Source organism: Aulonocara stuartgranti, assembly GCF_965226115.1.
Source record: "Aulonocara stuartgranti genome assembly, chromosome: 9".
Lineage (NCBI taxonomy): Eukaryota > Metazoa > Chordata > Actinopteri > Cichliformes > Cichlidae > Aulonocara > Aulonocara stuartgranti.
This window is the reverse complement of record NC_138960.1, coordinates 2,521,980-2,549,351: the sequence shown is the minus strand read 5'-3', so window position 1 is coordinate 2,549,351 and position 27,372 is coordinate 2,521,980. Positions and strand designations below refer to the sequence as shown.

The following is a 27,372-nucleotide window of genomic DNA, read 5'->3' as shown; positions in this document are numbered from 1 at the left end:
GCATCATCATCCTCATCATTTCTGCTACACTGGCAGGGCTAGGGGCCAGGACTCTGCTCTTCATCAAAGGAGCTTGCAAAGAAAAGCGTCTGGACTTCTTTAAGTTACTTGAAGACGTTTCACCTCTCATCCACGGGACCCACACCCAGTTTCACACCTTGGCTCAGGCGATTAGAGGATCATCAGGGGGTCCTTTTGTCCCTCTGTGGGGGGAAACTCCCACTAGGTTTATATCTGGGACTCTCCACCATTTGACCTTAGAACTGAAGAAGCTTCTCGGATGAGAGGTGAAACGTCTTCAAGTAACTTAAAGAAGTCCAGACGCTTTTCTTTGCAAGCTCCTTTGACTACGATGACCTGGATGACTGAGAACCTTCACAGACGACTCTCCTCTTCGTGTTTTTGGGGGATGTTGCTAACTCCTGGTCCGATAACAGGCACCACACCCGCAGTAGATGTGCACGGTGTGAGGTCTCGCAGCAAGCTATCAAATACGGCGCATTTCTCGGCTCTTAAAAAAATGCTATGCGTCGCCAGGTGTTTCATCAGATTCGAGGTGTTACCTCCTTTGACAGTATCACAGTATCAGCTTAAAGCACTTGTTGCTGCTGAGTTTGCATCTTTTGCTGTGAAGTACAGCCAGACTTTTGACCGCTTCGCCTTGGGCATTTTTAATCTGTAGCTCTGCTCTAAAAGAACGTACGTACCTGGGCCCGCCTACTATCCTTGGAAAGGTAAAATGATTGGCTAGAATCTAAAGTGTATGACATCTCAGGAAAAAAAGCATCGAAATAAAGCACCGAAATGTGCGCTGCTTTTCGGTCTGGTTACTACCGTTTATGTCAGAACCGGTACCCATCCCTACTTGGGAGGGTTCCTCTGGGGTTTTCACACAGCTGAATAAACGTCAAACAGAAAATAATTAAACAGAAGAGTTTACGTCAGCGCCCGGTTATATTTTAGATAGCAAGGAGCAGACGGCAGTTTTACTCCACCGAGGGAGCTCGTGACGTACTACCCGGCTTTCTTTAGACCGTGAAGGCCGGGTCCTCAGGTGGAAGCATCCTCTGAATTTGGACACCCCCGCTGTTTCTGGGCCGGCCAATAATAACGGTGACATTTAACGTAGTTTATCCGATAAATAAACTCTGTAAAATGTTTTTACCCCCCCATCCCCCCCAACAGCCCTTATGAATGTCTCCCTAGTATGGCCACAACACCTCACTCTTGGAGCACTTTTTTGCCACATGTATCGCAAACCACGTCTCAGCTGTTTGTGGAGGTAAAATAAGTCCGCACGTGACTACGATTACGCTCAGCCATTGTTGTGAGTGCGCACGCCAAGGGGCTGCGAGGCATTTATACAGCCCTATTTTGCACATGACTGTGAAAGGCGGAAGAGGAAGTAGTTCCTTTGAATGTAGACAATCCGAATGTTATAGTTTCTTTTCCACTGTGTTCCTGTTAATGATAAACTACAAATTTACTCTAAATTACTAAAATATCGATATTTTATGATGAATGAGCCATTACAAGTCATTAAATTGCTTGTCTTATTACTTGGCCCGGAAATTTGAGCATCTAATGTTGCTCTGCTGAGATTTTTGTAATCAAGACATAATAAGAAAGAAATGAAAATCCCAACATTAAACACACAAACTCACAAACAACACTCTGAAGGTATGCTGTGTTAGCAAAACTGAACACACTAACACCAGAACAGGAAGTAAATACAATAGGAAACAAGAGATAAAAAGAGAGACGCAGAGCTGACGCTGGAACGAGGATGTAACTCGATGAGACGTGACACATGAAACGCAGAAGAAATCACAAAATACAAAAGAACTGCAAGAGACTAAACCATGGAAACATTCATCAAAGAATATTAATCATCAAAAACATAAACACTGGGTCGACAGAGCAGGACCAGGACAACTCTTACATGCTCTTTACATGCCTTTCCAGCATTTTTGGTTCAATTTTGACCAAGTACGTACGTGCCTACACACTTCTATTGAGAATGTATAAATGGATGATTAATACCTAATTAATGTTTCAGAGACCTGGAAGAATGTATTGTTTAGCTTTAACAACACTGATTTTTGGATACAAACATCTATTATCAGACAATATTATGTTCTCAATTTATATTGTTTTCAAAGGGTAAGTTGCATAAACATTCTAGAACCATGTATAGCAGCTACAATCATTAAACACTGTCCTCTCTTATGTCCAGAGGCTCAGAGACACGGTGACCAACTGGCTGCAGCCGGAGAGAGAAATGTGACTGTGAGTGTGTGAGAGCAGTTTGTGGACGGGCTGCCTGTGAAGAAGCAGGATTCATTGCTTCTCCTGGACCATCATCATCATCATGGGCCACCACAACCTAGCACATGGAGTAACACCTTCGTGTCTGCTCTCTCTCTTCAGGTCCCAGAGCAGCTATGGACACTGGTTTCCACTCATAGGCAGGAGTGCTGGAAGTGCTGGAACCTCCTAAAAAATGGAAGGACGAAGAATCCACAGTTTGGTGGACAGAAATGAGCCGGGACCTGAGGCACCAAACTCATCATTCCTGCCTCACCCTGTTGTGAAAAACCTTCCCACACCAGCCTCGACAGTAGATTTTTCAACAGATGACCCCCTGCCCAGCCCTACAGATTACCTGGACATGAAAGATAAATACTTCAGAAGGACTTAGCTGCCATGCTGGAGATGAGAATGATGGAAGAGTCACACAGTGCATAGTGAAGATGGGTCTATATGCTTCTTTAGAAGAAGAAGGTGTACTTTATTGGTCCCCGTGGGGAAAATCCCTCTCTGCATTTAACCCATTCACTCAGTGAAGCAGTGGGCAGCCACTGGGCGCCCGGGGAGCAGTGTGTGGGGACGGTACCTTGCTCAGGGGTACCTCAGGGTAGCTGTTCAGGGGAATCGAACCCCCGACCTTCCGATCATGGGGCCACCACTCTACCTACTGAGCTATCCCTGCCCCCGTGGGCACTACTGCGAGGTGAATGAGGTTGTTGAGCCCTGCTAGTTTTACACCGGTCTGCACAGAGTGCATTCAAACAAGCTGTGATTAGTGTTTGCTGATAAAAAATAAAAAGACTAATCAGAGCTGTGAAAGCGTCCATCTTCCTTTGATGATGCCTATTAAATATAACATGCTGGGTGAATGAATAAAGGAAGCACGATGGATGCAGGAGTCATCCATGTTTGACAGTGAACCACCTCCACACACTGAGCTCATCCCTACGTTCCTCCCGACTCCCATTTTCTCGTCTGTTTTTTCCCGGCCGCTGCCAGCTTCCCTCAGCTTGTGAATATGACAAATATAGGTCAGTGACTCACGTTGCTAACACTGCAGACGAAGCTGCTCCAGGAGAAATACTGTACCCTTCATTCTTCAAAGCCGATTTTAGCGGAATAATTTATGTCACATGGTCTCATTTTGAGAGTGCAGTATGATTTGCACAGGTCAATAGCAGCTAACTGCATTTGAAACATTTCATAGTGTCATGATTCCTTTCAGCTGTGAGGTAACACACATCAATGCTTTTTTTTGGCTCACCTCCATTATTTAAAAGTCTCACAAAGGCGGAATGAATCGTAGAGTTTATTGTAACCAACCCCTGAAATAAGTAAAGTTCACTGTCCTCTATGTAATTAACAAACATTTAATTGAATTTCTCTGTTAATTGCCTAACAAAGTAATTAAATGTTTTTCAGATGCTGTGAAACATCGTGAGTTAGATGTATGCCACAAAGGAGAATGCCCTGGTTAGAAGGGATGGTGCTGTTGTTCTGGGTTCTTGCTAAAGCCACGTTGAATTTATTTCATTGTACAGAAATGATCCTCAGTGAATATCAGTAAATGAAGCTGAAAAGGTAAACCAATAGATCACTGAAGAGATTTTCAAACTGAGATAAAAACACTTGGATTAACTGAAGGCTTTTCATGGAGTTTTTAGGACATCCTGATAATAATGAATTACAGTCGTCCAGCCCGGAAGTAATGAGTGCATGTTTTTCCAACATCACTCTGAGACAGGATGTTTCTTATTTTAGAAATATTTCACAAATGGAAGAAAGCAGTACTATGTAGTAAGTAAGTAAGTAAAGTTTATTTATTAAGCGCTTTTCATAGACAGGCCGTCACAGGGCTGTACACAAAGATGAAAACAAACAGAAAGTTAAGTAACAAATTAGACAATATACACAATAAAAAATGTTAAATGTAAATGAAAAATTTAAAATTTAAAAAGCGTTGATCAACAAAAGGCTGATTTAAACAGAAAAGTTTTTAACTGCTTTTTAAAGGATTCCACAGAGTCAACCAAACGTAGTTGTGGTGGTTGACTGTTCCACGGCCTTGGTGCCACAGACTGAAAGACTGAAGGCTATATGTGTTTAATATGTGCGTTGAAGGACATGTCCTGGTCAAAAATGACTCCAAGGTTCCTCACAGTGTTACTGGAGGCCGAGGTAATGCCATCCAGAGTAAGAATCTGCTTAGATACCATATTTCTAAGATTTTCAGGGCCGAGTACAATAACCTCAGTTTTATTTGAATTAAGAAGCAGAAAGTTAGCAGCCATCCAGGTCTTTATGTCTTTAAGACATTCCTGCAGTTTAACTCATTGGTGTGTGTTATCTGGCTTCATGGACAGATAGAGCTGGGTGTCATCTGCATAGCAGTGAAAATGTATGCTATGTCTTCTGATGCATGAGACGGCTGTCAAATTCATTTTACACTGTGGGCCACATACAGTCCACTCTGACCTTAAGTGGGCTGCACCAGTGACATTCTCCTTTCTGTCAGAGGAAAGAACTTACATATTGTTTTTCTACATGATTACAAAAAAGATGCTGTGACAGAGAGAGAAATTTGTCAGTGCGACTCTTTGGAGTTAGATTGGAAGAAATGTGTAAACAGTTCATTGCCCAGACTGTCCAGTTTTGTTTTGTTTTTTAACTGTAGCTATAAAGAAACTGAAATTTCTATAGTAGAGAACCTCTGGTACCGAGGGCATTGGAGTTAAACAGGTTAATTTGTAATTGCTTAATTGCTTTGTGTAGTATGAGTGGCCATAAGGGAAGTTTTTATCTGTAGGAAAAGCAGTAAAACTGAAGAAAATACAGTTAAAAGTCCAAAATTTCAGCTTCTGTTTGTGTTTGGTGAGCAGTTAATAATTAAAAATGGCTTCAAGCGCACATTCAGGCCTGTGAGACTCAATTAGATAGACACTGAGCCATGGCTCTGTGGTACATGCAGACATCTCTGCATCTCTGCTAATCAAAGACACCTTGTATCTACTTTATTTTATGTAACACTCAATACTGAACTGTAGATTTTAGACTTTTTCAAGGAAATTTTTTGTTCAGTGTTTTCATAAAAACCTTGTTTCTATGCATTTACGAGGGTAAACAAACATGAAGTTTAAGGCCTGGACAGGTTTGGAATTTTCTGTCTTCCACAATGGAAAATGGGTAAAAATAAAAATGGGTGTCAGCTCCTAATTTTATAAATTCTGCCCTCAGCTTTGCCGTCTCCAATATCATTGAAATGCACCCAGATGCTGCTCACTTTATGCTTTCCCTTATTTCTTCACTTTTCCCCAGCATGCTTGCACTTAAATCCGGCTCCTCCATCTCTCAGTATACCTGGAACGTACCACTACACTTGCTGTCTTCGGGATGGGAATTGACAAGAATTTAGCTATTCCGATTCCATTATTGTTATTACTTATTGATTCTCATTGGGTTCTCACTAGCTCCACTTTAAGAGTCAACACCATTAGTAAGCAGCATATCAAAGACATTACATTTGTGGAAATTAATTGCATGTTGTGTGGTCAAATGTTTGTCACTTGGGGTCCTTGGCTAGTTTAGCGTTAGCATGCTATCTGTGCAGATGCTTGCAAAGAGCGAGAGTGTTAGAAGCAGTATGCAGATGTTCCTGTCCTGCATGCAGTTTGCACTTTACTTTTATTTTTATTGCACTAAAGGACAAATGCAAGAACCTATGAGCAGAATCAATAGGCAAGCAGACTAATGATTCCAAGGACTCTCCATGGATTTTCAGCAGGGATTCAGCTCCCACATACAAACATACCATATCCCGGATATAGTTGTGTCATGGGCCACATGTATGTTTGACACCCCTGGCCTAAGGGAAACCTATATAATGTAATGTAACCGTCTCTAAAGCTGTTCAAATAAACCATTCCTCAGATGATCAGTTAGCTGTTTGACAACTACTGTAGGAAGGTTAATGGAGATTGGCCTATAATTAGCTAAGACTGCTGGGTCTAGAGATGCTTTTTGAGTAAAGGTTTAACTACAGCCAGCTTGAAGGCCTGTGGTACATAGCTGATCATTAGAGATAGGTTGATCATATTTAAGATTGAAGAATTAATTAATGGCAGGACTTCTTTGAGCAGTTTTGTAGGAATGGGGTCTAAAAGACAAGTTGATGGTTTGGAGGAAGTAATTATTGAAGTTAACTCAGAAAGATCAATTGGAGAAAAAGAGTCTAACTTAACATCAATGGTACTAAGAGTAGCTGTAGATAATATTACATCTGTGGGATGTTTATGAATAATTTTTTCTCCAATGGTTAAAGTTTTTCTTTAATGCCTCGGCACCCATATCAGTGAGAATCTCACCTGGACCCATAACACATGGCAGATCATCATGAAGGCTCAACAATAAAATTGTGAATTAACCTCCAAACTTCTCAGCAACTTCTACAGATGCACAGTGGAGCGTATCCTGACAAACTCCATCACAGTGTGGTAAATGGCCTGCATTTGTATAGCGCTTTTCTAGTTCATAGGACCCCAAAGCGCTTTGCACTACATTCAGTCATTCACCCATTCACACACACATTCACACACTGGCGATAGCAAGCCACCAGGCCCTCTGACCACCACCAGTAGGCAAACATGGGGTTAGTATCTTGCCCAAGGATATTTGGCATGCAGCCAGGATGCAGCCTGGGATCGAACCACCGACCTTCTGATTAGTGGCTGACCTGCTCTGCCATCTGAGCTACAGCCACCCCAGGGAACAGCACCACTCAGGACATTTACAGCACTCGGGTCAGGAAAAGGGCACACAATATCATCAAGGACCGCACCCACCCACAGCACACACTGTTCACACTCCTGCTGGAGTGTAAAAGCAGGGACAGGCATTGGCATGAACACACAGAGTTACAGAGTTTGAACAGTAATTTACTCACATTTGAAAATAAATATTATAATCATTTAAGGTACAGGATTCCATGAGCTGTAACCCATAATGATCAGAATTTTGGACTTGAAGCATATAAAATCCCTTAAAGTTCTTCTGACACAATCCTTCTACTGGCTCGTATGTGTTCCTGGCAGCTCCTTAGTGATTACAGAGATGAGAGCACAGCGTAGAGACAGTGCATTTTGAATAATAGATGTGTAAAAATGGAAAGCAGGCTCCAGTGGGCTTTTCCTGGCAGTTATTTTTGGTGGGTCCTGGGCCAATGGCACCAACAGTCATAGAGCTTTTTGAGTGACTCACTGGTAGTAATTCCAGTATATCAGCAGAAAGTTAAAAATGTCATAAAGTGAATTCTGTCACACAAAAGTAGAATGGACACAAAGCCCTTTGGAACCAGCCTCCAGGTTAGAGGGTTAGTGCTGCAGCTGTGATTACATCCTGCTGGGGGCAGATACCCTCTGTAGCACCACCGTCCACATGTGTCAGTGTAGTTACATAAAGGAGGAGGCACTGATTTAGCCTGAAGCTGCTGAGTGATGCATTTACAGTTTGAAGGAATACCAAACTCGCTATAAGAGGATTCAGCATCAAATGTATAACCAAGCTACAGCGCTATGACAAAGTCTTTACCTCCTTCCTGATTTCTCAGCTTTTTGTCAAACTTAAATGTTTAAGAATGTTTAAAGAAAGGTTGAGCCATTTCTTTCCAAGCGTGACTTGGAAAGTGTTATTCACGCCTTTATTACTTCACGTTTGGATTATCGGAATTCTGTTAATAGGGGTTGGGCAGGGCACTTTGTCACGCTTGCAACTAGTGCAAAATGCTGCGGTACGATCTTTAACTGGCAAAAGGAAATTCGTCTGATTTGTTGAAGCCCCACGTCCCCATTCTTTCACTTCGGTCAGCTGAGCAGCTGTTGCTTTCGGTCCCAAAGTCACGGCTAAAACTTAGAGGAGACCGAGCATTTCCTGTTGCAGCGCCAATGCTTTGGAATAGCCTTCCTCTCCATATTAGACAGACTACATCAGTGCCAGTTGTAAAGTTCAGATTAAAAACCTATTTTTATTCCCTGGCTTTTAACTCTGTGGGTAACTGACACTTTTATTAATTTTATTGCTATGTCTGCTTTTTGCTATTTTATTACTATATTTATATTTGTATTGTACAGCACTTTGGTCTCCCAGGTGTGTTTTTACAGTGCTATATAAATAAACGCTGATGATGAGGATGACGATGATGTTTCAGATCATCAAACTAATTTTAATGTTAGACAAAGATAATTCCATAATTGCTCCTGAATTCCTCCTACATGACCGGTTTAATCTAGATGAAACTTCCTAGAGAACCAAAATTCATAACATCTATAAGGTGACTGATTCAAAATTAAAATGTTTACTATAAAATTTTCTTTTTCCATGTATTGGTATATAAAAACTATACTCTCTTGTTAGGCTGTGGCCTATCGATCCTGCCAGGGAAGTCAAACGTACATGTGACCCATGATACAATTATATCCGGCCCGCAGGATAATTTCATATCTCAGTGATTAATGGCCTGCTGGCATGTGAGAGCTGAATCTTCAACCCTGCTGAGAATCTGGACCTGATTTGGGAACAGCACCAAGCAGGACAGACGAGATCTGCAAAGAGTGGTGCGCTCAGCCGAACGCATCATTCAATCAGAGCTCCCTGACCTGCTGTCCATCTACACCAAGCGGTGCAAGTCCAAAGCTAGGAAGATTATGATGGACCTCTCCCATCCCAACAATGGACTCTTCTCACTGTTGAGGTCTGGGAAGCGCTTCCGCTCCCTTAAGGCCAAAACAGAGAGAATGAGGAGGAGCTTCTTCCCCCAGGCTATTCGGGGCCTGAACCAGGTGTAGGACTGGACTCTCCCAAACATGTCACTATAAGACTGGACTCTCACACACGTCACCACACGCACCACCACACATTTCCTATAATCCTATAATTCCTATAATTTATAATCCTTATCTTTATAATCTCTTCTGCTATTTGCACATTCTTTACTGTAAATTCCTAAGTTAATTTGTAAATTTTTGTAGTAAACTGTAAATTGTAAATATTGTAAAACTTTTCTTCTGTCATTTAATGGTCGGGCATTGTACAGCTACAAGCATTTCACCCCCATGTCATACTGTGTATGGTTGTGTGTGTGTGACAAATAAAATTTGAATTTGAATTTGAATTTGAATCCAGGGAGAATCTTTGGAATAGTTGGGCACTTATAGGGCAGATTTGGACATTACTTGTATTTTTAAGGACGAGAGCTAATGGTAAAGTGCAAACTGCATCCAGGACAGAAACAACTGTATTATGCTGCTAACACAACTTAGGCTCTTTGCAAGCACCTGCACAGACAGCATGCTAACGCTAAGCTAGCTAAAAACCAAGAGTTACGCTATGAGCAATATAATGAATTATTGTCTCCTTGGAGTGATTAACTAACGTACTTTGAATAAAAGCATTCTGTGTGATGTGTGTAATACATTTCTTTTTTGAGTAACAACCCAACACTGATCACAACAAAGAGGGGAAATACATCCAACATGCACAAACATTTGACAATACAACATGCAGATATTTGCAGAAATGTCTTTGAGAGTTACCACCATCACTAAGCGGCACTAGTGAGAACCCAGTGACAATCGATAAGTAATATCGATAATGAATCAGACTCACCAAATTCTTATCAATTCCCATCCCTAGTCAATACATCCTTCAGACGAGGAAGAAACCTGTGTGTTCCTTCCCCAGACTTGTACTTATCTTCATTCTCTGGTGTAAAAGTAAACTCTGTAAATCTTAGTCTTTGTCGCTCTGCTTTTGGGTGCATTTTTCCATAATGGCCTCACCACCCTGACAGAAACTACGTGATCAAGACGAATTCAATTCAATTCAATTTTATTTATATAGCGCCAAATCACAACAAAAGTCGCCTCAAGGCGCTTCATAGATACAGAGAAAAACCCAACAATCAGCATGTACATGAGTACATGCTGATTTTATTCACATAAATTGAATATCACATTTTTATGTTGATATGCACGTTCCACGTATATTTTAACCCATCATTACAGGGTCTAAGTTTTAAGAATTGGCAATGTTTAATTTCCTATAATTCTACACCATTGAAAGACGCCACAACAGATGGCAGAGACAGGGGAGTAATCTTTCTGTAAGTTTGCTTATTATATCCCCTATGAGCAACTGCTTTGGCAACAGTGGGAAGCAAAAACTGCCTTTGAACAGGAAGATACCTCCGGCAGAACCAGGCTCAGGGGCGGCCATCTGCCGTAACTGGGTGGGGTGAGGGGAGGAAGACGAGACGAAGACACGCTGTGGAAGAGAGCCAGAGATTAATAATAACTAATGATCACATGCAGAGTTGTATATAAACACATAGTGACTAAAAAAGAAACACTTCAGGCGGACTTCCGGTGATGCCGGTGAAGCAGCAAAACAACAAAGCGCCGCCACACAACACACGAAATAAGGGATGACTGAAGTCAACAGGCTGTTAAACAGCCAGGAGAACAGAAAATCTATATGAAATGACTATGAACAAAAAACAAAGCCGGATCTAATGCTACTGGAAGAACTGCAAAAGCTACGTAAAGAGAACCAAGATGGACACAACCACACAAAGATGTCACTCGAAAGACTGGAACAAGAGGTCACAGATATTAGAGACCAACTCGAAGAGCGAATTGGACCAATAGATGAAAGAACTAGCAGAAGACACAGTTATGCGACACCAGACGGCGCTGTGATTCCTGCTACAAAACAGACTGACACGCAACAACGTGGATTTTTCAGATTCCAGAGGGAAGTGAAGGAAATGATATGATCAAAATTAACCGGAAGCTGGATCACTGAAACTCCCAATGGAGATGGGTATCATCATTGAGAGGGTGCATCCTTCATGTGGTCCTCGACCTAAAGACCCCACGACGCCTCCTAGATCTATCATAGTGAGATGACCATACAGACAGCATGGAGCCAGAGACAAGTCTTTTTCAAAGATACACAAATCTTTTGTGACCACGACTACTCGTCCGACCTACAGAAGAAGAGAACCAGAACATATGAGGTTATCAAGCAACAAGGTGCAGGCGAAATGTCTATACCCAGCAAACCTGAGAATAAAACTGGATGCAGGAGAGAAGACCGCTGCTGAAAGAGCTCAGAGTCAGAACATGGTGCGACATCGAAGACGAGCGGAAGGAAGGTTGGACATGCAACAGGAAGACCCAAAGAGACACAGCGTTGTCAACATCAGACCTAAGAGCCCTCATGCAGGAAGAACTTTAAATGAGTTAAATGCTAGAGTGACTTAAAGGTACGCTGATTGACATGTAGAAAAGGAAAAAAGAAAGAAGACAGAGTATATCTGGATATTTGTTCCTGCCAAAATATAAATGGTAAATGGCCTGTATTTATAATACTAGTCTTTACTTTACTAGTCCCTAAGGACCCCAAAGCGCTTTATATATCCAGTCATCCACCCATTCACACACACATTGGTGATGGCAGCTACATTGTAGCCACAGTCACCCTGGGGCGCACTGACAGATGCGAGGCTGTCGGACACTGGCGCCACCGGGCCCTCTGACCACCACCAGTAGGCAACGGGTGAAGTGTCTCGCCCAAGGACACAACGACCGAGACTGTCCAAGCCGGGGCTTGAACTGGCAACCTTCCAATTCCAAGGCGAACTCCCAACTCTTGAGCCACAATCGCCCCAAAATATAGATGTAAACTGTCACATATTTACAAACATTATGCTTCATAAAGTCCAGGCGGTGGATGTGTAGGATTAATATGAGTGGACCACACTCATTTTTACACAACAGTGGGATATTGGTTATTTGTGCATTAAGCATTTTTTCCCACAGAGAAGGAGGGTCACACTTCTCTGCCCCAGTATAAATGGGGTTGTCCACAATGTGGACGACTGGAAGCGTGGAAGCCCTGTTCTTTTTCCTTCTCTCTGACATGTTACAGACATAGTTTACATTTTCACTTACAGACTAAGCATGTATACATTATACACATGTTAGAACACAAAGGGGAATATGCCATCATGTGGCGAATATGACAGATATGAACTTCGTTAGTTATAACGTAAAAAGAATTAATAACCTAATTAAGGGAAAAAAATCCTCGGACAATTAAAGAGACTGCGGTGCTCTGTAGCTCTCATTCAATAAACTCGCGCATCTGAGACAGAACATCAACCAAGAATATGATGCATCCTGCAGGAGCAGGACGAACAGAGGGGTTGCTGTCCTGTTTAACAAATGTGCTTATTACAGTAATGGAAAGGTTTTTCAGGATGATGAAGGCCGTTATATGATGGTAACTGGAACAACTGGAGGCTTATATGCTCCAAATGAAGATGAAAAAGGTGAAGGACTCTTACTTATGGCAGGGACTCCAACACTTTACCTTTCATTAATGCAAAATCTGACAAAAACCTAAAAATAGAAAAGGATTGGACAAAACATACTCTGGAGGTGTGGACAACAATAAGTAAAAAATTGGGGGGCTCTTTATCTGTCTCAAGTGCCATGCCAGTGAGAGGCAATGTAGAACTGTCCCTGTGTGGACAGTGGATTTAGTAGGTAGCCAATGCAGGCCTTAATACAATAAATCAACTCATTAATGGAACAAGTCATTTAACCAGCTTCAGGAACAATTCCAACTCCCCTCTAAACACGCATATAGATATCTTCAAATAAGACACTACATCCTGAACCACAAAGAAAGAGCTTTGATTGATCCTAACAGCATAGAAGAAAAACATCTCCCAACTAAGGAACATGTTTCTCATAAATACAAAAGCCTTATATGAGTCCTGCCAAAATACAGGACATATTTAGGAGAAATGGGAACTATTGAGTGTTATTATCACTGATAATGTATCGGAAGATCATTATCTGTGCGACTGTTCCTCTGCGTTTAAAACACATCGTAAAGGTTTCCCTCTTTGCTTTCCTCATATTTAACGTCACATCAGCAGCGACATCAGAGGCAACTTTATGTATCTGAAAGCTGTTCCTAAATAGTGCCAAAACTGGCATTTCCAACGTACGTCCCCCAAAATCAAATTAAGCCCGATATCGGCTACGGATGTTAAATTCACGTTATATTTTGGTACCATTGACGGATATTTTCCGTTTATGTTAACATTTAGAGGGACTTCTTTTTACTGTAACTCATTAAATGTACGTCTTTATATCCTTAAACACATATTTCCACACAATTACAACCTAATGCACCATTTGCTCACAAATTCTTAAATGTAAACTTCTTAAAATAATCTGTGCTTTGTAAACAGCAACATTTGTACAATTAATGTTAAATATCCTTATATAGTTCTTGTGCAACCCCTGTCACAAGGGAATAAATGGTAAATGGCCTGTATTTGTATAGCGCTTTACTAGTCCCTAAGGACCCCAAAGCGCGTTACACAACCAGTCATCCACCCATCCACACACACATTCACACACTGGTGATGGCAGCTACATTGTAGCCACAGCCACCCTGGGGCGCACTGACAGAGGCGAATAAGCAGTCAACTAGTCAACTGTGGAGAGAATCTGATTGGAAATTTAAAATCTGATTTTTAATACACCTCTTGTTATCTCCCCATGTTATAAAAAAACCTAAAATATAGAAATATGTCCGAATCCAAGGATTCTGGATAAGAATCAAAGAAGAAACAGAGAAAATCCTTCTAGTTAATTCTCCACTAAATGAGCTATACCTCGAGAGACATACAGTCCAGTCAAAAACTGTATTCTACAGATACTAATGGAAAGAAACAAGCCCACCGTCCATAACAATGGAAACATACTGAAAAGAGTTCACACAAAGGAGTGAATGACAACTGAAAATGACCAGATACCTGGGTGAATGAACAAGAATCCTGGAATGCTGTATTATAAGGTTGTAAATTCCCTTTATGATATCTTATTTTATTGATCTTGGTCTGGGATATGTTTGTTTTTTATGCTCCTTTGTCAGAGAATGTTAACGTTGTGTTTCTGTTGGATTATCACAAAAATGAATGAATAAAAACAAAACAAAGTAACACTTCCAGTGACATCACAGAAGCTAATTTAGCAAAACAGTGGTGCTCCACCAAACAGTGAGAAAAATAAGTGACATTATACATAATAGCAGCAAAAAATAAATACACTCCTACAAAATGACTACAACCATGAGACAATAACTCTGTGTACAGATACTTGGAAAGAAAAGGAAGATAAACAGAGAGCACCAAGCCAGCCTGACCTAATGCTACTCAAAGAGTTGAAAACGCTGCATAAAGTATATCAAGATGGGCATAATTACACAAAAATGTCTTGAGCGGTTACAGATATTAAAGACCAAATTGCTAAACACAAAGGAAGAACTGGACAAATAGAGGAAAGAGCTTGCACAGTCAAAGACAGCGATTTTGCACCATACCAGATTCACCATGATATGGACCTCTCCACAAGCTGCAAGGATCTCCAAATCAGACTGAGATGCAACAACATTAGCATCTTTCAGAGTGAAGATCCTAATGTTTGATGTGAAGACTTTTCCAAGCTCCTTATTCCAGAGTGAAGATATGATCGGATTTGTGAAGCTGCTTTGGTAGAAAGTGACACAACTACCAGAAAAGGACATCAAAATCCAAGGTTTACAAAATGATCAGACAACTCAAAAGAAAAGATGTACAAGTGAAATGTCTGTATCCAGCAAAAGTGCAAATGAAACTGGACACCATCTTTGCAGCACTAACAGAGGCCTCGCTGCAGCTGAAGCAGCTCTGAGCTGAGACGCACTGAGCAGAAAGAGCTGAAGGAAGGCTGGAGGAGCAACGTTAGGACTAGAGGGACACAGTATTAAGGCCCGTTCCAAGAAGAAATATAGAGGTATGCAGAGTGAACTGAAAAAATTTAAAAAAAAAGTATAGGTTGAAAGACACAACAGCAATTGAACCAGTCACTATTTCTGACTATACCCAGCTGTCATCAACATTAATACAGGACTACGGGACCATTTTAGGCTAAATGTTTCATTACTAACAGATACTTGGATTAAACAAGAACTACAAGCTGCTTTACTCGAATACTTTGTTCGATGAAGGTAATGTTTTCTCTTGATGTGGGATGCAAGTAAGGCCACAGTAAGGGGGAAGCTTCTCTCAAAAAAGGCTCAAAAACCAGCAACAACTGGAAAATGAAATTAAAAAGAGAGAGGGAGCATAAGCAATATGGAAAGACCAGTGTGTGAATGAATAGTGGCATTGTAAAGCACTTTGGGTGCCTTGAAAAGTGCTATATGAATCCAATCGATTATTATTATTTAAATAGTTATAAGAAACTACACAATAATTAGATGAGTCCCTAACATATAAGGCAGACGGGGTATTGTAACTGAATAGTAAGGAAGGGTTCCTTTCTGAAATTTACTGTTTTGTGGAAAAAAACCAAACAAACTGACAGGGGATTTCTTTAAATCACCCTGTAATTCTTCAGCTAAGACACCTGAGTTAGAAAACACAGAGACTGCAGTCGTTTTTACACATGTGGGCAGCAGCAAACGCACCCTACAACTGCGCCCTGCTGCCTGCGTACTTTTATTTTTATACATGTCTGTGTGTGTGTAAAAGTAACAACGTCACTCTGACTCTGCACAAACCCAAAGCAACGGGTTATTTCCCCTTTCTACATTTGTTCTCAGAAAAAACAGGAAGTGGATTTAGTAGCTGAATAAGTTCATCAGAAAGTTATTAGGTGAAAGATCACATAGACATTTAGATTGCTTAAACAACAGAAAAACACATTTCATAAAGCTGATCAAATTATATAAAAACAAAAATCTCTTGACACAAACACAATAAGTGGCTTAAAAAATACACTTAGTGCATCACGGGCTGCTCCACGGTGTGGGACGGAGAGATTTCGCAGGTCTTTCCTCCCCACTGCTGTCAGACTCCATAATAAAGACTTTAACTGATCAAGCACACACATCCATACATATGCAATAATACTAAGTGCAATAATCCTTTCTGTCATCGTTGTATTTTTACTCCGTTGTATATAGTATTTGTATTTGTATTCTATTTTTATCTTATTGTATATTTATTTTATTTTATTCTACTGTATATAGTATTTTATTTTATTCTATTCTGTACAGCTGTGTACTGTATTTATTCTTATTGTATTCTAATTTTTTGCCTCATAACTTTTGCACTGTCCACTTCCTGCTGTGGGACTAATAAAGGTTATCTTATCTTATCTTATCTTATCTTATCTTATCTTATCTTATCTTATCTTATCTTAAATAGTTGCTTCAAACAGCGTATGTATCCATTCAGTTGTTTGAGGTAAAGTATTGCCAGTCATCTCTGTCAGGTTTCTGTATATACGATTAAAAACCCCTGTTATTCATTGTAATGTGTGGGTTAAGTGTCTGACTTGTAGCAAAATGTTGAAAGTCATGTCTGTGACCTTCAGGATTATCTGATAGAGAGCAAAATTCATGGTTCCATCAGTAGAGGCGAAGCATTCAAGCACTGAAGCAGCAAAGCAGCCCCAAACCATCATGCTACCACCGCCATGTTTGATGCTTCCAGCAAATGTGTTAGTTTTAAGACACTAATGTAATGGGATGTAAGTTCCAAAGTTGAACTTTTTGGAAGTTGTACATTCAAAAAGTTCCACTTTTGTCAATCCACAGAATATTGGCCCAAAAGAGACGAGTCTTTGTGTTCTTTTTGTCAGCAGTGGTTTTCTCCTTTGAACACTGCCATCAATGCCACTTGTCCAGTCTCTTTCTTGTTGTTGAACAAAGAACTTTGACCTTAACTGAGACAAATAGCCTGCAGGTTAATGATGTTTGGATGGTTTTCTTGCCTTCGGATTAGTTGCACTCTTGCAGTAATTTTGGTAGGCTGGCTATATTTTCTCCTTTTATGGATTCTGACTGCCGCTGTGGTTCACGCCTTAGAGATGGCTTTGTAACCCTTTCCAGACGGATAGATGTCAATTACTTATTTTAACAACACATTTGTACATAGATGGAGAGTTCTACCACTGGGCAAACTGGTACTATGGATATTTCTGTCATATTAATTCCCCGTTTCTCAGAGAATAAATAGAAAAGAAAAAACAACATTTTCTAAAGCATCTGAAGCATCTGAAGCACCCAACTTGACACATATTTCAAAAACAGGCTTGGCTGTTGTACAGCATCCAGAGGCAAAGGCTTTTCACACTCAGCTAGAAGACAAACAGAATGAGTGTTACTGGACCATTTTAGTGATAGGCTAGTTTACCCAAGTAATGACTATTTGACTGAATACCTAATGAACACAATTATTTTACAGACAGTGATTAGTGAGTCAACTGAAGGCTCGCAAAGCGACCAGTGCTGTCAGAATGGAAGATTAGCAGAGTGATCGGAGCCAAGACTGTCTTGCATTGCTTATGCTGCCTTTCTCTGAAAAGCCTCGTCTCCTGTGGGATAGCTCAGCCCAGCAGAGATCCTCCATTGGCCTACATATGCAAACACTCGCTGCCAGCCTACTTTGTGTCTCATTGCCCTTTTCTTTTTGTCATATCATAAGTTTTATTTCAAAACTGCAAATAAAATTGATTGTGCCTTGCATTTTTACTCAAAGTCTTATTTAGGAGCCCAGCAAACTCATGACTGAACTACTGCAGAAGCAGTGGTTTCTGGCACAACTTCACCTACTTCCAAGATGCATTAAAAAAAGCCTGTCACCATGACCCTGGTGAAGGGCACGAGATGAAATGTGTCAGTCGAACAACAGAGTTGTTCTTTATCCTACAAGTGTTGCTGAAGCTTTGCTGTGGCTGTCAGCTGTGTTTGTTCTGGCTTAGCTGCAGAAGGAAGAAGTGTGGCTGTGATTTAGCTGAGAATCTCCTCTCCTTAGATAACACATGTAGGCCCACGACATGCACATGGAGGCGGAGCAGTGCACACAGTTCAGTTCAATTCATTTTTAATTACGCAGTGCCAAATCACGGTGCTCTTTATATTGTAAGGTTAGGACCCTACAATAATACAGAGAAAAGCCCAACAATCAAATGATCCCCTCTGAGAAAGCACTTCATGACAGTGAGAAGGAAAAACCGTCTTTAATAAGAAGAAACCTCTGACAGAGGCTCAGGGGCCAGTTTGGGGTAACAGGAGGAGGAGAACATGCTGTCGAAGAGAGAGATTAGCTCTGTAGCTAGAGATGAATAATAACTAATGAGTAGGTAGCTGTGAGAATCTCTAAAGAAAGACTGCTCCTTGGCTGGGTCATAGTATGCACCCAGCAGTATTAGGTATGCATGCAAAAAGTAACTGAACTGTACAAAACAGTGAAGTGCTCTCACTCTTATTGAGGACGACCCACAGTAGCTGGATAGTTGCTACAGTATCCAATCACCAAACTGTGCAGGCAGCATGATTACATTAGTTGCAGCTTCCTTAAACTTTGAGACTCATAGACTAAAAATACCTTCATATATACTTACTTATACTTATATATATACTTTTTCATTTTTGTCTGTGTTCCCGTAAATATTGCTTGGCAATCGCAGTATTACAGGAATCAAACATTAATCTTTTAAAATCCACGAGGCTTAGTGAAACTTCCTGCTAATAATGACTCACGTCACCAGGAGAACATTCAAAACAGGTTGAATCTATTTAGGTTCACAACCCACTTTCAGTTTACTGTCAAATAACATTTGGAATAGAAGTCCACCTGCTGTCAGCTGATGCTAAATAATATCTGAAGCAGAAGAGGAAAAGCAAATCAGATGTGACTGCCAACAACAGTAAACAAAGGAGGTGGAGCTGTTCTTATCGTGACAAGAAAAAGAATATTGCAGCAACTTCAATCAACGAAACTTTGTTCCTCGTCTCCAAGTCTTTTGTCTGTTTTTTGTCTTAACAATAATATTAAGTTCATATGTAGCTTGTACTGATGTCTGTGTCATCTTTGCTTGCACAAGCTTGAACTGTCCCACTACAGTGTAACATGTTGAGTTATGGACTGTGCAGTCACACCAGTGAGCTGAACCAAACCTCAGCGATATTTACATCTATATAAACGTGTTAATATTCAGTAATCCTCACTGAAATTCTGTAGGAAATATTTAATAAGCACTGTGTCTGTTTGAGCTCAGTGACCTGCCCAGGCTGTTCTCTGCGTCTAGTCCCCACACTGGCCCAAGCTGGATAAGCAGTTAAGATGAATGGATGAAGGGCTAAATAGACTGTTTCCACCTCATTCTGCTCTGTGTGTTCCTATTATTAGACCAACAGATGAAGCAAGCTGTTTGAAAGCACGGGGGTGTCAGGTGTGACTGGGTGGCAATGCCAACTGTTTCCATGGCTGATGTACAAGAGCCTCTTGGCAGAATTTGAGGCTGCAGTAAGTCAGGACTAGCTGTGTGAAGTGCACACTTTTAATGGCACATAAAATAAATGTTGGCAGCTTTGCTTCACACATACGCTCAGGACATCTGTCTCAAACAACAAGTTCTGTTTTTAGCCACCGAACCACAGAACCTTGAAAAACATTGTCAGTTTTTAACATTCTGAAAAACCTTTGGGGCAAACTTAAAAGACCGTGTTAAGCACATGTTAGACTAAAGCCGTGATAAAGCTGACTATGTATTATTATTATCATATATCATTTTTATTGAATGAATATTGAGGGAAATACTTGATAGCATCAAAGCTTAATGAATCCAGATAGTTTGCTGTTTGACATGCAGCCACATAATAGCTTGCTTTGCAGTTTGCAGGCTGAGAAAACAGCGGACGAGGTGCACAGAGTCAGGCTCAGTTTGTCACACAGTGGAAGACAACAGATTCTCTGTTCCTCACATTAAACAAGCTGTAAGACGAATACATGCATGAAGAGCTTCTCCAGCGTTACACAACCAGAATAAACACCACACTGTTCCTCCAAAGCAGGCAACCTCTCCTCTCAGGTGTCCTGGCACACACATCAGGTTCCTGGGGAGCCTGACGAGTGTGATCCATGCTCTAGTTGGAAATAGAGCTGCAACGATTCATCGAGTATTTCGAATAATTTGATAATAAAAAATTCTCGACACAAATTCTTTTCTTCGATGCTTCACTGAAGGCACGGCTCTGTGACGCGCCAGTTTTAAACAGAAACACTGATAACACAACAGCAGCAGACGTGATGACACTTTCACAGTTTAACATGGAGTCGGCGTTTGTTTACGCACCGTGAAGAACGAAGAGGCGGAGCCATTACTGAGACCGTGATCTCAAGCAGAGTGAAGAAAACATGTTTCTAGCCTCCAAAGCAGTCGCACTGTTACTGTGCTCACCATTAAAACCTTGACTAACGCTAACAGGACTCCTTCATCAGAGCACCTGATCCACCACCGTTTGTTTTACACAGAGAAAATCTGCAGCAAAGCCTCCAGAGCTGCAGATGAACTGTGAGTCTCTTATAATTGCACAAAACTGACTCACTCGATTAGCAGTAATGCCCTGCTTACTGTCTGCCCCTCAAATGTTTTTTCCTGGGGTAGAATGATTGTACAATATTCATGTTCAAAAAGAAAGTGGGTGAACAAGGTTCACTTTATTTTAGATTTATTCTAATCCAGCGGTCCCCAACCCCCGGGCCACGGACCGGTCCTGGTCCGTGAGCCATTTAGTACCGGGCCGCGAGAGCTGAGGCTTCGGTGTGAAATATGGTTTTCAGGGCTTTTATCATTAACTCGGTGTCCCTGGGTCTTTTCCCGTCTGTTATGAATAAATCTTCTTCTTTTTTTTGGTTTTATTTTGTTGTACTTATCTGCGACACCTTAAAGGGCGGTGCGTGAAAATATTGTCAGACATAAACCGGTCTGTGGTGCAAAAAAGGTTGGGGACTACTGATCTAATCCACACAGGGTCAGAAGTATACATACAAATATATACATGCATTCAAGCCTTTCAGTAAGTGGTGCTAAAGGATCTACGGTGTCTTCTAACTTGACCAAAGTCTATTAACTGCTCATTATTTACCACAACTACTCGTTTCTCTTTGCAGCGTAGCAAGGATTTAACAACAGTCATTGGACTGACTGGTATTCACAACAAAAGTCAAGTCAAAGAAGCAGAATTACAAATTTACACTAGTTGGTAGGTCTCTTGAAACTCTTCCTAAACAACTGCAGATTCCAACATAATGAGTTCAGACAAATGTACATAAGCACACCTTTTCCAGGGTCAAACTGCAAACTGCTCCAAAATCCACTCCTCCAAAGCTCAACTGAACATTTGCAGTTCTAACGATGAGACGAGAATTGAGCTACGTGGCCACAACGGCGAGAGGAGTAAAAGCGAGGCTTTGAAACCTAAGAAAACTGTTCCAGCTGCCGAGCATGCTCTGGCTGTCTCAGAAATTTGAGTGTTATATTTGAGTGTTATATTTGACAGTTCAATGTCGCTTGACAAACACTCCAAACAACTGTTTTTTTCATCCAAGAAACATTTCTAAACTCAGACTGCTGGTGTCAAAGGCAGAACCTGCTTTTATTTCTTCTCGTTTGGATTATTGTAGTGGTCTTTTTACTTGTTTCAAATCAGCTTTGGATCGCCTTCAGACTGTACAGAACGCTCCAGAATCCAGTTTTGGCTTCTCTTCATTGGTTGTCAGTAAATTTTAGGTTTCATTTTAAAATTGTAGTTTTATCTTTTAGAGCTCTGCACGGTGAGGCTCCCCAGTTTATCTCTGACCTGCTGAAACTTCATCCTGAGCACTTAGGTCGTCAGGTCAGAGGTCACTGTTGGTCCTGGGCACCAAGGCTGTGGAGCTCTGTTGTCTTTAGGCTGTACAGACTCCATCGACTCTTTAAAAAGCAGCTGAAGACATTTCTATGCAAACAAGCTTTTAATTAATTTTCTCATTGTTTTATATTATTATTTATATTTCTGGTTGTATTGTAACTTTAATGACATATAAATACGTTTAACTCACTTACTGTTTTGCTCCCAGTAGGATCATGCTCTGGGGCTGTTTGCTCCCAGTGGTACTGGTACATTGCACAAAGTAAACAGGAGGAGGAGGACTGCCTCCAAATTCTTCAACTTCACCTCAAATCAACAGCTAGATGTTTTAAGCTTTTGAGCATATGTGAATTAGAGAAACTCCAACATTAACTAAAACTTGTGCTTTCAATTGTTGTTGTTTTAAGTATTAAAGGTGAATGCTGAACAATCAGTCCACCCTGCAAAGACAAGACTTCAAAGAAATCATGTGAAGCTCACATTAACATGACATGCATGCCCATGATCGGTGTACACATCATTCTCACCACAACAATAAGTACGAGGGACTTTGTTCTTTGGGCACAGTAAACTTTCAGCACTGACCTACTTTAAGCCTCCTGCTGTTTGCAAAAATAGAAAAGCAAAAATCCTTCAGTGAGCTGCTTCAGTGATTCTAAAAAGCTCGAGGCTGACTTTCACTGTTCTGCCACATTAACTGCAGTGAGGTCGCACTGCTGTGTGAATGAAAGATTCCCAAAACAAAATCCAGGGAATCCCCTGACAATGTCACTGCTGAGAGAGACGTTCATGGAAATGTTGCAGTCATTCCAGAAATACCTATCACACAGTATTAAATGGAGTCATATATTATACATAATGCTGTATAACTGTAGAGCCAAAGGCCAGCAGTGAATTAGGGCATGCATAAAGATAGCAGTGGGGGAATGAGCAACGGCCAACAGAAGCTGCATGCAGCGCTTCAGTGTTTGAAATCATCAGTTCATTTTCATTATCTTGTAACCGACCTTTTAACCTGATTTTCCTGATATAAATGTGTGTGAAAATAAAAATGCACCGCTACACTGTTGGCCTTCATCTGCTTCTGTCATGGCTGCACTAAATGCACTAATTTGTCACCTAAAAATGGTAAAAAAGAAAGTGCACCCCCTTTGAGTTCTAAGGTTTTACTATCAGGACATAACAAGAAATTACAAAATTTGATAGATTAGGTAAATACAACCTGAGAACAACAACACAAGTGAAATTACACTGTGTCATTTTAACAAAAACTAAGACACAATGCAGGGGACTGTGTGAACAACTCAATACACCATAATCCAGCAGCTTGCAGAACTCTTCCTTTCAAGTAGTTGTTTTCTATTCAGTTCATTTTAATGTTATATATACAGTGCCAAATTATAACAACAGTCGCCTTATATTGTAAGGCAAAGACCCTCCAATAATACAAAGAGAACAGAGAAAGCCCAACAATCATATGACCCCCTATGTGCAGCACTTTGGCAACAGTGGGAAGGAAAAACTCCCTTTTAACAGGAAGAAACCTCCAGCAGAACCAGGCTCAGGGAGGGGCTGTGATTGGTTGGGGTGAGAGAAGGAAGACAGGATAAAGACCTGCTGTGGAAGAGAGACAGAGGTTAATAGTAACTAATAATTAATTAAACTAATAATTAAATGCAGAGAGGAGTATAAACACATAGTGAGCAACACTCATTTTGATCCACTGTTCTTTAAAACATTGCTTCGGTTCATTGAGGTCTCTAGTTTATCCACAGCTTTCTTGACTCCTCACCACAGCGTTTGAGGCCTGAACTAACCTCGTAATATTTTGATTCTTTCCATTATCTGATGCCAGTGTGCTTCAGATCGTGGTATTATTCCTGAGAAGTAAAGACTTACAATTGGCAGGTGTACTTTCTTTTTACTGACTAAACTTTACAGCTTCCTAACATGCACTTACATACTTTTTCCATAATATTCTGCTTAAAGCATTTTCGTGTAGACCCTGCAACTTGAAATTTTGACTCTGATCTCCTTTTGTTACAGTAGGCAGGAGACTAATTCCAGGTCCTTAGACAAAGGTCTTTTTGGTTTAGGGTATATTATACGTCTAATGATTCCCTTAGATGTATACTCACAGCCTAAAAACTATCCAGCAACTAAAATGTTTTAAATTGAGAAGGAGTTAAAACCAGCGTGTTTTCATTTTGTATTTTGGGGGTTGGCTGGAAAAACGAATAGCAGATGGACGATTCTAAGTTGGGCTAAAAACAGCAGCTGAATGTGAGACTGTGCAATGATTTCTGCAGAATCTGATGATTATGATATGTGATTTTTGCTTTTTGAATGATACATATTTCAGAAATGTTGAGGTCTCATAACTGATGTTCATGAACCCAAACACTTAAAATGTAGGGGAGATCGGGGATAGTTGTAACATTTTTGACATTTCTGTCTGTAAATTGGAGCTCGTTTAAGGTAGTGGATTCAAAATGTAATGCAAAGTATTTACATGTCTCTGCTATTAAATAGTGCAGCTATTTTCTCTGCAGCACAATTACCCATTGCATGGTATGGTCTCAAGCACAAAGAGTGAAATGTTACAATTGACCCCATAGTCTGGGTTAGTTGTAACATATCCTGGGGTAAAATGTAACACAATGAAATAAGGGTACTAACAAAACATTAACATGTAATCTTTGTTTATTCAACACATGAATGCACTTAGAGCCATTTATGTAGCTGTGTGTGTGTGTGTGTGTGTGTGTGTGTGTGTGTGTGTGTGTGTGTGTGTGTGTGTGTGTGACAGAATGCAGAAATCTAGCTTTTGAACATATTCCAACCCCCCAAAAAAGAGAAATTATGGAATTTTCTGCAACTGAATATTTCATTAATTTTGGTTGGTCTTCCTTGAGTTTGGCCTCATTGGCTCAGTGGGCATTATAACCTACAACTCTTGCACCAATTTTGAACATAACAATGAAGCTGGAAAAATGTATTTGTTCACCAACATCGCAATTCCATTACTTTTTATCATGGCTTACCTTGGTGTGGTTTGCAAAGTGCTTCAGAAAGATGAGGAAATCTGTTTCTTGCACCCATCCTGATTTATTTCCACTACCAGTACTTCCTACTGGTCCATCTCTGACACAGTGGTCTGCATAATGTATGTGTGGGAACACAAACAGTGGAGGAATTGTGTTGCCAATGGCATTAACCGCATATACAAAAGCGACCAGTGAACCTCTCTCTGCTGATGTCGTTGCCCCAACTTGTTTAATATAAGTTAAAGTAATAGTGCGGTAAGTTGTAACATACATTATTGTTACAACTGACCCAGACTCCTATAGCCATGAACTAGCTAACATTACAGCCAACGGCTAAAACATTAGCACTAAAGACCTACACAGAATATATCCCCATAGACATACAAATAACACAATTTAAGTTTGATGAGTTTAACTGCAAAGCAGATAATGCTATTACACATTGAAATAAAGTAGAAAAACTTACTTTTTGGCATACAAATTACTTTTTTTCATGTTAAATTGTCTGTGTTTGACAAAATGTGCTGATTTTTCACATGTAATAGCAGAACTGAATTGGGCATGCACAGGATGAGTCACATCATTTGAAACTTAGCCCTGATTGGAGAAATTGGAAGTGTTACAACTATCCCCGGTCTCCCCTAATTTAAAAACATTTGTTTTCGTGGTTTGCATTTTGCTTTCTATTGGATCCAACAGAAAGCAGAAAAAATTAAAAATAAATTAAGAAATGATGCTACGTTGTGATATTGTGTGTATTACCACGGATGATTGTTGAGATGTCAGCGTTTTACTGTGTGAGCAGCTAATATCATACATATTAGAAATATAAAATTCAATAGCTGCAGCTGCACAGCTACTTAAAAAATAGAAAAAAGCAGCAGCCCATTGGCTTTTACTTGACCTATTTTGATAATGAGAACAGGTGGCTGTGCTGAGCACAAGCAGAGGGGGTAAAGGGGGGATGCTGTGCTTTATCACATACTTTAAGTGGATGAAAATCTCGATGAAAACGTGCGCGCCATTTGCTCATCACAGGCTATTGCATTTTAATGCTGACCAATTAGAATTATCTATTTTTATATAGCTTCATATAACGCACCTACTAATAGAGGCTCGTGTATAATAATGCAGCTCTGATATAAATACGATCAAATCAAATGACATCCTCGCTGTAGCAGGCGTTTGATGGAGGTACAAAGCAAAGCCTGACTCACCTCTACGAAATAGAAGCAGGGCAGCAGGCTAACACTGTCTTTAGTCTGGATCCTCTTCTCTCGTACAGACATGGTCGGCCTCTGAACGTCCAAACAGATCCGAGATGTAACGAGGAAAGAATGGCTGCGCTCCTCCAGGCGTCCTGCTGGAATCAGGAGCGCTCCATACCGCTGTGTATAGCAGTATGCAACAACCGCTCAGTGTTCAGCACGGGGACCCGATGCTCCCTCCAGCGCGACCCTTTATACCTGCTGGTGAGCTGCTGGTGAGCTGCTGGGAGCGCGGTTCTGTGTGTTTCTCTCCGCTTGCTGTTAGGTAGAGAACAGCGCCTGAGCAACAGAGCGAGAGGAGGAAAGAATGGGGGGGAGAGCGCAGACGCACTGAGGAGGGCTGACGGTGGACCACCAAAGTGGATGTGCATGCAAAAACGTCTGTTTCACATATTCTTAAACGTAATATGAATGCTGCTTTGCCACACGCTGCTCACGCTTAGGTGTTATGGCATCATTTGTGGTGATTATGGCGCATAAGCAGCCCTGTTCCTCTGCGTTTAAAACACATCGTAAAGGTTTCCCTCTTTGCTTTCCTCATATTTAACGTCACATCAGCAGCGACATCAGAGGCAACTTTATGTATCTGAAAGCTGTTCCTAAATAGTGCCAAAACTGGCATTTCCAACGTACGTCCCCCAAAATCAAATTAAGCCCGATATCGGCTACGGATGTTAAATTCACGTTATATTTTGGTACCATTGACGGATATTTTCCGTTTATGTTAACATTTAGAGGGACTTCTTTTTACTGTAACTCATTAAATGTACGTCTTTATATCCTTAAACACATATTTCCACACAATTACAACCTAATGCACCATTTGCTCACAAATTCTTAAATGTAAACTTCTTAAAATAATCTGTGCTTTGTAAACAGCAACATTTGTACAATTAATGTTAAATATCCTTATATAGTTCTTGAGTTGCAGA

General features: G+C 40.7%; 1 protein-coding gene across 1 annotated transcript in view; it reads right to left on the bottom strand.

Moving 5' to 3' along the window:
* LOC309713868 (phospholipid phosphatase-related protein type 4-like) overlaps positions 1 to 26,741 on the bottom strand; it is a 52,575-nt gene extending 25,834 nt beyond the window's left edge. Inside the window, exon 1 of the mRNA XM_082545774.1 lies at positions 26,390 to 26,741. Within this exon, the coding sequence (XP_082401900.1) occupies positions 26,390 to 26,461 (72 nt within the window). The 5' untranslated portion in view covers positions 26,462 to 26,741. The remainder of the gene's footprint in view (positions 1 to 26,389) is intronic.
* Between the last annotated feature and the right edge of the window lie 631 nt (positions 26,742 to 27,372).